Source organism: Salvia splendens, chromosome 6 (assembly GCF_004379255.2).
Source record: "Salvia splendens isolate huo1 chromosome 6, SspV2, whole genome shotgun sequence".
NCBI classification, from domain to species: Eukaryota; Viridiplantae; Streptophyta; class Magnoliopsida; order Lamiales; family Lamiaceae; genus Salvia; species Salvia splendens.
In genome coordinates, this window is record NC_056037.1 from 30,895,494 (window position 1) to 30,911,431 (window position 15,938).

The 15,938-nt window shown below is 42.5% G+C and overlaps 1 protein-coding gene across 1 annotated transcript; it reads right to left on the reverse strand.

The window, feature by feature from the left end:
- Nucleotides 1-10,181: 10,181 nt before the first annotated feature.
- LOC121809674 (cyclase-like protein 2) lies at nucleotides 10,182-14,642 on the reverse strand. Its single transcript, XM_042210427.1, has 6 exons — nucleotides 13,759-14,642; nucleotides 12,140-12,174; nucleotides 11,952-12,034; nucleotides 11,141-11,238; nucleotides 10,580-10,650; nucleotides 10,182-10,496 (listed from the first exon to the last, which is right to left on the reverse strand). Exons 1-6 carry the CDS (start codon nucleotides 14,171-14,173, stop codon nucleotides 10,368-10,370), a joined length of 831 nt encoding a protein of 276 aa, XP_042066361.1. The 5' UTR covers nucleotides 14,174-14,642; the 3' UTR covers nucleotides 10,182-10,367.
- Nucleotides 14,643-15,938: the final 1,296 nt, after the last annotated feature.

Below are 15,938 nucleotides of genomic sequence, written 5' to 3' on the forward strand. Positions count from 1 at the left end.
TTGGGCTTGTTTAGTACGCACCCCATCACTACCCCCCCCCGAAAAGCGAAGTGAATCACTTCGGCGAAGCGAGTCACTTCGGCATTCTGAAAAAGGGGACGGGGGAGGCTGAAGTCAGGGGACGTGCCCTGCGCGTGACTGCATTAAATGCGGCATTAAATGCGACAGTAAAATCCGGCCGTCGAATCCTGAAAAGGTGGGATATGAAACGGTGCGATGATTTGAAATCTTTTCCAAATCTGATAAATACCGCCTTTCTTCATCATTTGAACACCTTTGCTATTGGCTTCTTCTGCACTCTCTATCTTTTGCGTGAAAAATTTCCTTCCGCTTTCAAAAATTTCCTCAGGATTTCTTCAAACTTTCAAAGAGTAAGAACCATGTCTGCTTCTTCTTCGTCTGAGTCTGGTAGCGGTAGAAAAGGGGGTAAGGGGTCTTCTAGCCGGAAAGAATCCGGGGAGAAGACCGTAGAGTATTTTCACAGTATCTTGAGTAAGGATACTGTGATATCCCTTTACGAAAAATACTCTTTTCCTGGGGGGAAGGCGGTGGTTCCCGACGATGATCATAGGGCTAACGACCCGCCGGAGGGTTATGCCACCGTTTACGAAGCCTGCTTAGAATGCGGGCTTCGTTTCCCTCTTCCCCCACCTTTTGTAGAGCTTCTTGATTTTTTTCAACTCCCTTTAGGTCAGGTGACTCCGAACTCTTGGAGGCACTTGTCGGCTTTTGCTGCCGAACTCCGTAGGTTAGATAAGGATCTGTCTCTGCGGGCAATCCTTAACTTTTTCCAATTTAAAAGGAAGGGATCTTGGTTTTACTTGATCCCCTTACAGCCTTTTAGGGCATTCTGCAAAACCAAGTGGCCGAAATGGCAAAACCGCTTCTTTTTTTATAATAGGACAGCGGCTCCGGGCTTCCCCTGGAGAGGGCCGAAGTCCGTGATTCCTCATCCTCGGTTAGAACCATTGGCCGAGCTCGATGGCGAGCTCAACAAGATTCCCGTAGTTAGGAAACAATACACGGAGTCTGAGCTCGTCAAGGGCGACGTCGTGTTCGACATCTCGTCTTCGGACGAAGAGGCCGAGGGTGAGGATTTTTCTTTACCTTTATGTTCTACTGCTTTAACGAAGAAAACTAACCTTGCTTTCTTGCTTTTTGGCAGTGTACATGCTGAACAAGGCTACCCGAAAATCTTCGGAGTCCGAGGAGCCGGAGAGGCCGAAAACCACCAGCTCGGCGTCTGATGCCGAGAGGACTCCGAAAAGGCAAAAAACCTCTTCGGATCCGAAGAAGCCGGAGTCAACTTCGGCAAAGGGGAGGGGGAAGGCCCAGAAGCCCCCGAGAGCGCCAGAGAAAGACGTGGTCTTGGCGCCTCCTTCGGAACATATCTGTGAGCCGTTTTTATGGCCCACGGACTTCGCCGAGGTGAATTCTCTTCTTGATTTTCTGGCCTTGCTTTTTTTGTGGTCCCTTTGTTGACTTTTTTCTTTATTCATTTTCAGAGGAACGATATGCTCTCCAAGCTCGTCGCCGTCGAACTCTCCAAAGCGTCCAATGACTATGCTGAGATGCAGAGGAAGTTGGCGGCTGCTTGTCATCGGGCCGAACAGGCTGAGGCTAACTTTGAGAAGGCCAGAGCTGCTAGGATTTCGGCCCAGGATGAAGCTCAGTTTGCCAAAAACCAGCTCGTCATCCAGCGGGAGCAGACGAAACGGAGGGATGCTGCTGCCGTGGTTGCCCAAGGGGAGGCTCTCCGTGTTTACACGGAGAAACTCTTTTTGAGCAGCCAGTTCTCGGCCTTTGTCGGTAGTCTGGTAAGGCTAATTGCCGATAAGGGCGAGCAGGGGGCCGACGTCGTGCTGCCTCTGTACAGCCGAGAGATAGCAGCTCGGCTTCAGAATCTGCCGCTCCTTGAGGAGCTCGTTTCATCCTCGGTCCTGCTTTCTGCAGACCGAGTCCGGAGTTGTCGAGCTGATCGGGACGAGAACCTGGAGGCTATCTTTGCCTCCGTGGGACCCGTTTCACCCGCTTCGACTTACAACGGAGAGGGTGAGGCCGAGCCGCTGGAGCTGGAGGCCGAAGTCGAGCGGGCCGGGCATCCGGAGAAGGAGGCCGATCAGGAGGCGGAGGCGAGGCCGGCAGGAGGCGAGGCCGAGGCTGAGGTAGCCCAGGAGAAAGAAGCTGTACCAGACCGAGGAGCCGGAGACGAAGCTGGCGGAGTATGATTTCGTCTCCCTTCTCTTAGTCTAGTTTCTTCCTTGTAAAATGGCCTTGAAGCCCTAGTGTAAAAAAAATTTTCCTTGTGAATGAAAAATTCTCTACACTTGTCTTCGTATAGCTTTTCGTACTCGCCTTTATTCCTGTTGTATTTTACTATCTGCTCGGTACAGCTGCCGAACTAATATAGCTGCTTTGTACCCAAGGAGATGGAGATACTTCACTGTAAACGGCTGTACTCTTCGGCTTTGGACGAAGCTGAGAGAAGAGCTATAGCCGATCAGACGAAGAATGACGAGCTTCTGGCTCGTTTAGTGAAGCTGGATGCCGATAATAAGGACTTAGAGTCCGATAAGAATGATCTGGAGGCCGAGCTGAATACGACCATTGCTGAGAGGACTGCGTACGAGGATTACATCCGTGTGCGCGGGGGAATGACCATATCAGATGTTCAGAGTCGAGTTGACGAACTGTGGGAGGAATATCATGTACTCCGTGTGAACAATGTGCTGGAGAGCCCGGCTTGCCAACAAGTTGTGACATCACTGCGGCGTTGGGCTTCTCGGTACAACATTGTTCTTTCTCGGCGCCCCTCCATAGAAAGATTCCTTCGGCATATCGCGCCAACAGATGCTCGCACTCCAGATCAAACCTCTGGTTCCCTTGTTCAAAGTCCTACTCCCAGCCAACAACGAACTCCGGAACAGCCGGAAACGTCAAGACGAGAACGGGCTCAGGAGCAACCGGAATCGTCAAGACAGGGACGGACTGAAATTCGCCGAGGAGTTGTGACTATGAGCGAGCAAGATCAGCAGATGCTTATTGCAGAGACTCTTCATCGCCGAGGTGTTAGGACTTCTCGGGCTCGGGGAAGAGGCGTTGGGTCGAGGATAGCATCTCGTCGACCTGCTTATTCTTCATCTGCTCGGAACAACCGAACTCGGCTTCCAGAGGATTTTGCAGATAGGTGGCTTAACTTCAGCAACCCTGGACAGTAGAATAGTCCTTTGTAATAGCGTAACGCCATTTTGTAGGGTAGCTAAGTTGTACGCCGAACAAGATTTGAAAAATGAAATTTTGTTTTCGCTTCTAACACTGTATTTACAGCTTAGCGAAAAAATTTCATCGTACTCGTCCTCGGTTTTATGAAGTAAACTTCTTTGACCGGACTTGGGCCTTGGTCTTATGAAGTAAACTTCTTTGACCGGACTTGGTCCTTGGTCTGATGAAATAAACATCTTTGACCGGACTCGTCTTTGGTCTGATGAAATAAACATCTTTGACCGGACTCGTCTTTGGTCTGATGAAATAAACATCTTTGACCGGACTCGTCTTTGGTCTGATGAAATAAACATCTTTGACCGGACTCGTCTTTGATCTGATGAAATAAACATCTTTGACCGGACTCGTCTTTGGTCTGATGAAATAAACATCTTTGACCGGACTCGTCTTTGGTCTGATGAAATAAACATCTTTGACCGGACTCGTCTTTGATCTGATGAAATAAACATCTTTGACCGGACTCGTCCTTGGTCTGATGAAATAAACATCTTTGACCGGACTTGGTTTGTGTTCTAATTTGGCGATTTTTGTCGCCGGGATCGAACTTTCCCTTGTCCTAATTCGGCGAGTTTTATCGCGTGGATCGGACTTTCCCAGTTAACCGAAGTGGTCTTATGCAGTAAACCTCTTTGACTAGACATGGTCGTCCTCGGTCTTATGAGGTAAACTTCTTTGACCGAACTTGGTCGTCCTAATTCGGCGAGGTTTATCGCGTGGATCGGACTTTCCCTTATTGCAGTTCGTTTCAGACGAAGTGCTTATTTCTTAAGCCGAATTGTGGTCTTGTATCTTCCTGAGAAGCTTGGACTCTCAATCGTTGGCTTATTGCAGTTCGTTTCAGACGAAGTGCTTGTTAAGCTGAATTGTGGTCTTGTATCCTCCTTGGAAGCTTTGACTCACAATCGTTTAGCTTGTATATGTTCTAAGAAGGGGATCAGCCTTCGAAGAACAAGATACCTCAGTAACATTTGTAAGAGACGACACGCACATAGACAGACAAAACGCACAGATAAAACGCACAGAGACAAACAAAGATCAAGCAAACCAAAGAAAGCACATTGACCGAACAGAACCCAAGACTGACTGACCGGACTGTCTCTTACAAATGAAACTTTTTGAGGTTGGAAACGTACCATGTTCGGGGTACTTGTGCTCCTGACACGTGAGTCAATTTGTAAGACCCTTTGTCGAGGACTTCTGACACCCGATATGGACCTTCCCCTGTGGGTTCGAGCTCGCCCAGCTTTTCTGCTCGGCTTACTTCGTTGTTTCTCAAGACGAGATCTCCCACTTGAAATTGCAGCTTCTTCACCCTTTGGTTGTAATACCGGGCTACTTGCTCCTTGTACTTGGCTGCTTTTATGCAGGCCAATTCTCTTCTTTCTTCGGCAAGATCTAGTTCGGCTCTCAGTCCGTCACCATTCATTTCTGAGGAGAAATTGAGTTCGGGGACTGGGTATGCCGATCTAAACCGGAATCACGGCTTCAATGCCGTACACCATTGAGTTCGGCTCCGGTGTGACTTCGGTCATTTCGCCTGCTTCTGACTCCGGCTGCTGTGATTGCTATGCTTGATGGTGCCGAACTGATTGCTCGGCACTTTTAAGCGCAATCTGCGAACACACTTGCTCTTTTTCGATCACCTCGTATGACCGCTATCCCTCCTTTGGTGGGGAAGGTGTTCGGCGAGGAAGCCTCTGATCGCTATGATCGGGCTTCTTTTCGTCTCCTCTAGATGAGCTGTCTAAAGACCGTTTTCGACGGTCTGCCTCATCGGCTCGGGAGAACTGGTCCGCAATGTCCCACACCTCTTGAGCTGTTTGCGGACTGCATTCCACGAGCTTTCTGTAGAGAGCTCCGGGCAGGATTCCATTTTGGAATGCCGAAATGACAAGTAGATCATTGAGATTATCTACTTGTAGGCATTCCTTATGGAATCTCGTCAGGAAGTCGCTGATCTTTTCGTCGCGACCTTGACGTATAGAAAGCAGCTGAGCCGAAGTGCTTCGGGCTTCCGCTTTCTGAAAGAACCTCCTGTGGAAAGCATCCATTAGATCTCGGTAGGATCTAATGCTGCCTTGAGGAAGGCTGTCGAACCACCTTCTGGCGTTCCCGATGAGCAGCTCGGGGAACAGCTTGCACACATGGACCTCATTGAGACCTTGGTTCGCCATATTATACTGATAGCGTCCCAGGAAGTCATGAGGATCCACGAGTCCGTCATAGGTTATCGACGGAGTTCGGTAGTTCTGTGGAAGGGGAGTTCGGGTGATATCGTCCGAGAACGGAGTCTTCAATGCTCCGTACATGGCGAACCCGACATCTCTTCGGTATGGAGGAGATGGAGATCTCCTGTGATTCCGGTACCGAGGAGGAACAGGAATGTGTCGGGGTTGAGGATTCTTCTTCCTGGAAGACACGGTACTACTGCGGTAGTGACTTTCATGTCTGGACGAGGAAGGAGAATCTACCGTTTTCATCTTCGGCTGTTGGCTCTTTTGCAGGAAGGCTAAGAACTCATCCTGCTTCTCAGCCAAGAACAGCTTGACAGCCTCATTCAAATCAGGCTGCTGGGAAGACTCGGTGGGACGATTTTTGGAGCGGCTTGTTCCTTCATCGTGAAAACTGGAAGTAGATGTCTCCCGAGGCTGTTTTCCGGACCTGCGGGCTGGATTAGCTTCCTTATGGTTTTCACGAACGGTATTACGGGTAGTATGTGATCTGGTATGCATTTTTTTTTTTTTTTTTTTGGGGTGGAAAAAGGGTCAAAAATTCGCTTTATTATCACAAATTTGGTTCTCTGTTTCCCACAGACGGCGCCAGTGATGGATCCGCGAATTTCTGAGGTTTGTAAATGCTGGTAGAGAATGAAAATGCAGATCACGACACAGAGAATTTACGTGGTTCGATTTACTGAAGTAAATCTACGTCCACGGGAAGAAAAGAGGGCAGAGTTGTATTGCTTGATCTGTTTTCTACAGCTTACAAATACAAACTTGCTATATGGTGTTTTATCTCTAGAGAGCTTAACCTTCTTCTATCTGATCTAAGTTCTATTTATATCTTGAACTAAGATCGTGGCTTGCATCACCACCCTAAGTCGTGGATGTCGTGTAGCTCATGGCCTAAGATCGTGGATGTAGCGTAGGTCATGGCCTACGATCGTGGCCTGAGTTGACACCACGTGGTAGTGGGTGTGTTGGACATCCTGTATGGGTCCACTAACTCCTTGTTCGGTCGAATACTGAGACCGAACTGCTTTGGTTGCCGATCTGAGAGTAGAGCTTGATGCCGACCTGAGAGCAGAGCTTGATTGGATGGCTTTTACCGAGCTGTAGGCTGAGGCCGAACTCTTTGGTAATGCCGAACTCATACTCCTGCTTTGGTTGCCGATCTGAGAGCAGAGCTTGATAGGTTGGCTTTTACCGAGCTGTAGGCTGAGGCCGAACTCTTTGGTAATGCCGAACTCATACTCCTGCTTTGGTTGCCGATCTGAGAGCAGAGCTTGATAGGTTGGCTTTTACCGAGCTGTAGGCTGAGGCCGAACTCTTTGGTAATGCCGAACTCATACTCCTGCTTTGGTTGCCGATCTGAGAGCAGAGCTTGATAGGTTGGCTTTTACCGAGCCGTAGGCTGAGGCCGAACTCTTTGGTAATGCCGAACTCATACTCTTCCTTGGGCTTTGGGCTGATGGGCCGTCATTGCTGTTGGGCTTGTTTAGTACGCACCCCATCACACATAATTTAAAACATTCGTAAAATCCATGAATAGATCGTGAAGTCTCTATAGTGCACATGCGCATAGTGGATGCCCTTGGAACACAATAAGCTTGGAAATTCATTGTGTTGTGTAATTACCAAAGCTATACAATATAGATACGGTAAGACCAAAAATGAACACGATGCATTATATTAGCACTGCTGTATAAAAACATGACTCAATTTCTGCAAATATATACAACACGAAAACAAATTTCTGTAATTTCATTTCCGTTGGTACGACATAATAATGATATAATGCGATAAATTCGAACTATAGGATAATTTTTTTTAAAAATGACAATAAAATTAAAAACAACAATGATATTTGGAAAGTAGTACTCCCTCTATTCCATAGTAATAGAGTTATTTTGTCATTTTGGTACGTTCCATAGTAATAGAGTCATTTCCATTTTTAGTAAAAGTCAACACATTTCTCCACACTTACTTTACTCTCTCTTACTTTATTCTCTCATTATCTCTCTACCTTTTTCATTTTCCACTTTATTCTTCATTTACTTAACTCACCTAACACAATTTTCTTAATCTCCGTGCCGAAAAGAAACGCCTCCATTACCATGGAATGGAGGGAGTAGCTTGGAATTAAATTGGGTAAAGGTCAAGTGGGAAAATGATGGGTTTGAAATATGCCATTTTGTACGTGATAGATGGTTCGTGCAATTAATAATTTTATTGGAAATCTTCAACCAAAGATACGAGACTGTGTGCCTCTGCTCTTCCAGCAGATGAAAATTAAATACTTAGTATCTTCATGTAGGACCTTTATTTAAGTCCTCTAACTCTTTTTTTTTTCCTATAAAACAATTGATGATATCATTTTCCTTTTTGAGTACAATATGTTGTACGTGTGTGCTTCTAAATAAATTGATTTCCTTGAACCTTAGCGTTATGTGATCTCAACTATACTTTGTAACATAATTTTTTATTAATTGTGTTGTACCTAATTTTGAACTTAAAGTTCAATGAAAATATCAAATTCAATTTCGATTAACATCATTAAAAGCATCCTTGTGCATACCAGATTTCATGCGTGACATAAGTTTGTTGAATTAAACTTCTGAGTTCTGAGAAAAAAGAAGAGTGTTGCATATCATAAATGAGTAATAACAATAAAATTTGGATATCTAAAGGTGGGATCCAAATGGAATTCACAGCGAGCCCACAAAAAATGGAACTCTATGAAGTCAAGTAATTTTGCCTCATTTGAGAGAAGGGACTGTGTTAAGAAGGAAACAGGAATGAATCATTCAATGTTAGTGCTCCTTCGTTTATAACTAAGTGGTCCAACTAGGGATTGGTATAGTAGTATATCATACTGTATACAGAATCGAAATTTCGTATGTATAAAAATCATACATTTACTTTATTAAAATTTCCAGCATATCAAAGTTTTAAGACGACCAATTTCAATATACCAATATTGTACCACATTTTCGGTATACCGTACCAAAATTTGGTATACTGAGATTTTACCGTGTATCTGTTTTCGATATTGTATATCGCAATACCAATATATCCCTATATAATATTAAGGAGTACTATAAATGTACTCCCTCCATCCCACAATAAGAGTCACACTTTATTTTTATCATAAATGGTAAGTAGGTATCACATTCCACTAACTTACTTCACTCACATTTTATTATAAAAACCAATATAAAAAAATGGATCTCATATTCCACAACTTTTCCAACTCACTATTTTTTACATTTCTTAAAACTCGTGTCCACAATAAGAGTATTTAACATATATACAAATACATTCAGTATGCACGATATATACTATTTTTACGGTATACATATTGATGTCGGTAAGGTATATACCGTAATTTTGGTATGCCGCAGTTTATGAAAATTCATACCATAATTGTACCGAAATCTTTCGGTAAGGTATCATACCGTACAAAAAAATTACGATATACTAAAAATTAGATATTTTCGATGTATTTCAGCATGATAAGTCAATATATCAGTATTTTTGCCTACCCCTAAGTCCAGCACATGTAAAAGTCCTTTTGTGTTTTGTTTTACCAATAACCATCATTTATCAGATTGAATTGATAAAATTAATTCCGTAAACCATAATATCCATACATTACTTGGGAGTTTATGAAAGTGGGCCAATAGACGACCACATCCTCATTCTAGTTCCTAGGTCGATTTGAGGATGCATCAAACCCGATTCTAGAACCAGTATATTTCAGTGTTAGTATAATCGCATACACTCTCCATTTCATTCTAATTTTTTCCCGGCAAAAGATTTTATGCTGTATTGTTTTGTGAGTTAAGTAGATAAATAATAAAGCATGATTGATATAGCCATAGACTATTATAATGAAGAACAAACAAACCCAAATCAATATGAGCATGAACTCATAGCTCAATTTAGCACGTTTTTGGAAATTTGTAGCATTTCTATAATTTGAGTTTAATTTCAAAATAAATTTTAGATACCCCAACTTGATATGGCTCCGTCAATAGTAGTAGTAGTAGTAGAAAGTTATTTTAGAGGGTAAAATAAATGTATGAGAAAGGAGGTGTTTTGCAGAATGGTTTTTGGACCTCAAATGTCACTTTTGAAGGGTAAGGCAAAACTGACAAAGGAAGGAAATAAGCATGTCCTCCCATAACTGTGAAACGTCGTACTATAATGGACTCAAGCATGTCTGCCCCAACACATACATTTGGACTCATATTTCTATATAGTTACTATTTTTATTAAGTAAAAACTATGCTTGTTGGACTTACTACAAAACATATGTGCATAATAATATACTATAAATCAATTTTACGTCTTGCGACTCTTCTCTTAGTATCATAACAAACTTCTTATTGTTAATACGTGTTTGTTCGCGGTAGTCACAACGTCTTGGCATAATCAATGACGACATCTTTAATGCAGTGCTAATTTATACATATAAGAATTCTTAATTTCCTATGTCTAGAACTACGAAGCAAAGGATTGATTGTATACAAAATTTTCGAAATGGTTTTGCTAGATGTATCCAAAGTTGTATGTCTGCCATTTTTAGTAGCTTGAAAACGTCAAAGTATTAAAATTTCTATTTGCACACAAAAAACGCAGTGACACATTTGTAATTTCTGAAAATTCAGAAAACAATTTGAGAAACGAATAAAGTCCAATTAATTTATGTTAAATGGGCTGGGCCTACTTCATTTTTATTTGGGCTGTCTACTAAATCATTCAACTCAAATTTTACTATAAAACACACTCATTCAGTTTATTAAAACAAACGAGGGAGTTATATAGTTGAAGACAATGGCGGGGTGATGTGAAGACAACAACTCATGGCTTGATGAGAATACATCTAATCGGCGATCCCTCTGCACCCACCAATCTCAAAGGCAAGCAGTGCACTGAATATATTCCTGCTTCTGCACCATCAAGTTTCAGTCCTTCTACTAGGATTATTTCCTGAACCAATTCCACAATTTTCAAAGTCAAACGTATGTGTATTCAACAATCAGAGTTTGAATAATCAGGCAACAAATCCTCACCCTTCCTTCAAGGAAAACATAATGAGAAGGAAGTAGGTCGTCAAACGCAGCCACCGACAGGTAATCCACTCCTACCATCAAAGACCAAAATGGTTTCATTTCAGCATCAGACTTGTGTGAAAAAACTAATAGCTAAGAACATGCTGGTTCGGACAGCAGTTTAAGCAGTACGGGTTCAAGTAGACATTAGTAACCCTATTGAGAGGGTGAAGCAACACTTGTAATAAAAAACAATAGAACTGGAAGCTGTGGCCAGAAAGAATAGCAATCCAGTCATTATACAGGGCGAGGTGCCAATTAGATCAGTGTGATTATATGGCTAGAGAAAAAAAATTGCACTTTCTTTGCATCCAAGAAGAAGAGACATGAAGAAGGGATCATCCGTGGCCAGCAAATCTCTATAAAAACTGTGTAAGAATATACAACTGTGCACAAGGTGAAGGTACTGAAGCATACAGAACAAATATTAAAATTTTGAGCTTGAAAGAACAAAACTTTCTTCCATCTAATACAACTTGATGGCGAAAAGATTAATATGAAGCAAAAACTTTTAAGTCTTACCCACAAGTTTGATGTCAGTATTATCGACAAGCCACTGTGCCCCATCTTTCATGAACCCAACATAACTTGTGTCAAATGCCTTCTTGTACATAAGGCCTCTGAAAATATATGCAATAATATTCCCAATTGGATACTTTTAGAAACAGCCCGATAATGTGCTGAATTTAAAGTAGACTGCCATGAAACATCGTCTTAAGAAATTATATTAAGCATAAACAAGACACAATACTTTATTCGTCCAGACTAATAACCCAAAGAAATTTTCTTTTGGCATGTTGTAAGACTAAGCAGTTTTACTTCATAATGATTTAGAAAAAAAAAAATTGATTGAACATTTAGCTTACATTATATTGCTAACATTCTACTCCCACTTGGCTGAACCACAAAAGCAAAGCATTACATTCTAAGAAAATAAACATTAACCAAAATGAATTTACTTCAGCCAAAAAATTGTCTTCTTAACTATGTTTCTACACTTTGCTATCTAAAAGATTTTTTCCCACTAAATCACTCAAACAATAGAACTTCTGGCACAACCATCCAAATATTGGGAAATCTCCACTTTGCCATGTATACAACAATGATGATGAGGATGACTTGCTGATGTCTAGAAATAAAATGTCAATTCACACTCTAGTGAAGGAGAAAACTGCTACCATTCTTGTTCAAGACTTCTCCATTAAAAAAAGGAGGCAACAATTTCCCTCCACTAGACCCAAAACAGTTACATGGAACACATTTCTTACAATACCTATGCAAACTCAACAAATAGCCGTAAGAAGAGTTTAGGAGTTACCAGTAATACAATTACCTGTCCGTATTTAGTGTTCTGAAGAGTACTCTTCGTACTCCCTTTGGAATATTTAAGGTCTTCATAACTTCAGCTAAAACATGGACATGGCAATAGAAAGAATGTGATGATTACTTTAGTTATTCAGCAAGCACAAACCAATTTGTTCATAGAGTAGCAATCTAGTTATATAGCTCATACCAGTGATATTTTTCTCTTGGAACATCGACAAGAAATGCATTACCTATTCAAAATAATAAGAAAATCAAGAAAACTGAATTGTGATAAACATAACTACATCAAGGCTGTAACAGAACTCAAAAGAACGGATAATTTAATGGGTAACACAAGATCTTACAATAACCAATTTTACAATGACAGCCTATAAAAAATTGTTATTAAAACAGATAAGAATGACAATAATAAAGAGATCAGATTTCATGTGTAGCTTATACTTTTGCTCATAAAATGACCAAAGTCAAGTAATCAGAATTCCTCTGTAGCTCATATATTCACATATGTAATGTCTGAGCAGACTGGAAATCCAACCAGGTAAGATTAAACATCTGTACTGTTCTACTACTCTAACATCAATCCTCAAGGTTCACCTATTAGTCACAACCAGGCTTTTGGCATCAAAGAGGAAAATACCTATAGCATCATATCCCCCTAACTGTTGTGCGGCATCTATTTAGTTTTAAAACAAGAGCATATACTTTTAACACTCAAAATCTGCTAAACCTAAGAACAAAGTGTAAACCTCTTTTCACTAACCCATCTATTTTAATATGAGTGAACAGTCAAGATATTTCAAGATGATTGTGAGCAGGGTTTCAGGCCATTTTATGCAAGAACTTATTCAAAGGTGGTTCTAAACATTTCATATACAGTCCATATGCCCAAACTCAATTGGAAAATTTTCTAAAATGAAGAACTAGGAGGACATGGTGCTGATATCTTTATTACCATTGAGGACTCTGATGTACAAACTATCATCACCATGCCCCTTCATCATAGTAATTCAGTAAGTCATATGTGTGCCCAGGTGCATCTACATGTGTTCCACATTGAACATGTATTTTCATCTCAGAGAAATTGTAGTCAGACACATCCTTCATGCTCATCGCCCAAGTCCCTCAGTAGAATCACCCACTAGTGTATGAGTAAACTTATGAGCAATATGAAATATGTATCCATTTTCATATGCTTCCATTCTTGGAGGAGCATCAGCAACCCCAACACGATCACCCGACCCATCACCATACCATTCTAGGTACACAAAATCCCATGGTAGAATAGCCATACTCAGGCAAGTAATTGCTTGCACGACAGAACAAATCAGTAAAGCATGCAAAGCCCTCATTTCTTCCACAATTGAAGCAAACTTTAGGCTGTCTTATTCACCTTAGTCAGGCTATATGGCTGTGTAGATTCGAGTATATAACTAGAAGTACCTAGACCACTAATTTAAAGCCTATATGTGCATTTATACATGCTAAATCGAGAAAATCAGATGACAAGGTGAAACAGTGAAACCTAATCCACACAATTGTTATCAGAAGGATGCCCTATGACTCATGCACCGAATTTGGTACTACTAAACATGCAATCAAAATCATCAACTTCTCGGTGTAACCACCGAATTTAGTAAGTACTTCCTATGTAATTTAATTGAGCACGAAACATTCAACAATAGCTAGTGACATAACACCAGAATCACACAGTCAAAATCCCACATTTCTATGTCATATTAGCTAAAGAAAACATAAAACAATGAATTCATTCGGATACTAAAAAAAGGCCAATTAATTAAGTGATTGAATAGTACCGTTGAGAACATCGAGGTCGAGCGTGTCAACGTCGAAGCCGGCATCGAAGTAGTGATCGAAGACGTGGCCCGGCGCATCGACGTGGGTCCCGGTGTGGGTGGGGAGCTTCATCTCGGAGTTATTGGCGAGCTCCCCTTTTTTGATGCTCTTAGCGAGCCACAGGAAGTGGCCGAGGCCGTCGGGGGACTCCCAGGAAGGCATGTCCGGGTGGTACCGGTGGCTTATGTCGATGATACGGCCTCCTCCGTAGACTTCGCGGCGCACAGGGACTAGATCATCGGCGGGGGGAGTCCAGGGCTGATCGAGTCCGTATGTCGGAGGATAAGCCTCGTTGGAGGTGGCGGAGGCGAATGGGAACAGCGTATGCGACAGAAGCAACGCAGATGTTAGCAGGAGGAGTTGCGGCGGAGTCATGTCGCCGGGAATATAGCTTCAGAGAGTGAGAGATATGGAATTTGGGGATAATGATTTGGTGTTGTAACTTTTTAACTAGTTAACAAATGCAGCAACCAGCAACATAGAAGATTCTTTCAACTAATCAATTTGACGAATCGAATATATACTGATTTAGTAGAAAATTACTTCTACTATTATGAGTCTCGTGAATCCATCCCGGTTTCAAGATTTTGTTTTCTCCAGAAAAGTATAGGCGCATTCAAATACACTTCTAAGATCATCCGCAGCTATGCTCCATGGAACGGACGGCGCCTGTGCCATAAGCCGCGTTCTGATTGGCCGACGGCAAAGCAGTTGCCATTTTTGATTTTTCTTTTTCTTTAAAAAAATTGAATTTAATTTAAAATACAATTTTAAATTAAAAAAATATTTTTGTACTTCCCAATAAATTATATCCTTTTTCTCCCCACTTTCAATTTATTTTTCAATTTTTTCCCTAAAATTCACATTTTCATCTATAAATACCTTCACTTCCACACCAAAATTTTATACCACACTACACAATTCTCATCTAAATTCTTTCATCTTCTCTTATCAATTCTCAATCATTCACTCTTATAAAAAAAAATATCCGGCTCCGGCGATCACCCATCCGACTCCCGCTGTTAGAACCACGAATGGTTTGGCTCACAACCATTCCCTACTCCGGAAACCCAATTTTCGGCTCCTCCTCAAACCCAAAGTTCTCAAGTTCCGGGTGGCTACTGGCCTTACACGGTGGACGACCAAGATGTCCCCGATGGGCGATACGGGTGGGCACCCGAACCCAGATCGGAAGGGAGCGGCGGCTCTCAAACTCCTCTTCCTACTCCTACTCCCAGTGGTGTCCGCACCCCGTACACTCCGGCGAAGATGGATCAATTATTCAAAGCCTATTTGACTATCTCCGAAGATTCGGAGATAGGCACGAACCAAAACGGGGATAGGTTTTGGTGGCGCGTCTCTCACCGGTACAATGAAAACCGTCCGGCTGGAACCATCGAGTGCAATGAGAGTATGGTGCGCAATGCCATATTCAGAGCCAACGAAGAAATCCAAAAGTTCCAGGGGTATTACCTTCAGGAAGAGCGGTCGGCGGGGAGCGGCAGGAGCGAGCTCGACATCATCAGTGCCGTCTTGGCTACCTACCAATCCCTAAATTACAAACAGCTCAAGTACCTCAGCGCTTGGCAGGAGTTGCGTGTGCATCTGAAGTATAGGGGATGCGTATCATCCTCCTCCAGCTCCTCCAGCAAACGGTCGAGGTCGGTATCCCTATCCGACGCCGGCGAGTATGAGGTGGCTAGCCAGCTTGCCGGAGCTAACTTGGATAGCCCCGACGCCGGTCCGAGCAGTTCCCAACGCCAAAATATAACAACAGAGGCAGAGATTCCAGATGCATCCGCTGCCCCAATTCAAGCTTGAGTTGCGCAGAAACCGCTGGAACGTTCTTTTGGCTTCTCTTTGGAATCCGCTTGCTTATTGCCGGATTTTCTAGGCAGTGGCAGCGAGGGAAGAGCAGAGGGCAAGGCATTTTATTTATTTGGATGGGGAAGGATCTTCCCGTCGAAAAAGAGCTCATCTGTGGAGGAGGATTCCAGGTTTAATCTCTCACGATAGACTCGTAAAGTTGAACTCAATGGAGAAAAAAGGAGACGTCGAAGCGAATGTGCTGCTTGATGGCATTGATGTCGTAGGATTGGGAGAGATCATGGGAGAAGGAAGTTGTTTCTTAGATCAAAAC

Coding starts and splice junctions, on each gene's coding strand:
- LOC121809674 (XM_042210427.1), bottom strand. CDS start 14,173: ATGACTCCGCCGCAACTCCTCCTGCTAACATCTGCGTTGCTTCTGTCG. Junction 12,175..13,758: donor CGACCTCGATGTTCTCAACG/GTACTATTCAAT, acceptor TATTTTGAATAG/GTAATGCATTTCTTGTCGAT. Junction 11,239..11,951: donor AGAACACTAAATACGGACAG/GTAATTGTATTA, acceptor ATATATTTTCAG/AGGCCTTATGTACAAGAAGG.